Raw genomic sequence first — 693 nt, forward strand, 5'->3', positions numbered from 1 at the left:
CCCAGTCCCATGCAGCCCCCCAGCCTGGCAGTGGAGCTGGGCATCCCCAGCCAGGGACATCCATGAGCGATGGGGTTGCATCCAACCCAACGGGACCTACCACGAGGTTGAGGGCATATTTCACCTTCTGGAAAAAGTCCATGAATTCATCCCTGGGGGGCAGAGCTGGAGGGGCAGAGAGGGGGGGGCTGGCACCGGGCTGGCCCCCCCGGGACCCCCGCCAGGCCCCCGGAGCACAGCCCTCCCTCACCAAGTTTGCTCTTCTTCTTCTTCTTCTTTGGGTTGGTGGTGCTGACCAAGCCCAGGGCCGTCTTCAGCCGGACCACGAAGAGGTCCAAGTCGCTCAGCACGTGGTTGAGGACCTCCTGTGGGAGCAGGATGGGACCCTGGGGGTGCTGGCGGGGAGGGCTGGGGTGTCCCCACCCAAGGTGGGGTGGATGTGGGATGGGACTTACAACATCTCGGTCCACGTCGGACATTGCCTGGCCTGGGGGGTTGGTCTGTGGCATCTGCTGGGTGTCCGGTGAGCCTGGTGACGGCAGAGGGTCCCAGCTCTGCTCCCCATCACCCCACCCCCTGCTCCTGGGGAAACTGAGGCACGCGGCAAACCCCACCCGAGACTCACCGTAGTCCGAGGAAGGCAACCCACGCTGGATGGGCGCGTAGAAATCGGGCTTGGGGATCTCTGCCCAC

General features: G+C 64.9%; 1 protein-coding gene across 1 annotated transcript in view; it reads right to left on the reverse strand.

Moving 5' to 3' along the window:
* EPS8L3 (EPS8 like 3) overlaps positions 1-693 on the reverse strand; it is a 6,076-nt gene that overhangs the window by 3,048 nt on the left and 2,335 nt on the right. The window contains exons 6-9 of the mRNA XM_035895967.1: positions 626-685; positions 456-529; positions 251-365; positions 101-165 (exon numbers count right to left, since the gene is read on the reverse strand). Of these exons, the coding sequence (XP_035751860.1) occupies positions 101-165; positions 251-365; positions 456-529; positions 626-685 (314 nt within the window). The remainder of the gene's footprint in view (positions 1-100; positions 166-250; positions 366-455; positions 530-625; positions 686-693) is intronic.

This window comes from Egretta garzetta, unplaced genomic scaffold (genome assembly GCF_000687185.1).
Source record: "Egretta garzetta isolate BGI_Z169 unplaced genomic scaffold, ASM68718v1 scaffold616, whole genome shotgun sequence".
NCBI classification, from domain to species: Eukaryota; Metazoa; Chordata; class Aves; order Pelecaniformes; family Ardeidae; genus Egretta; species Egretta garzetta.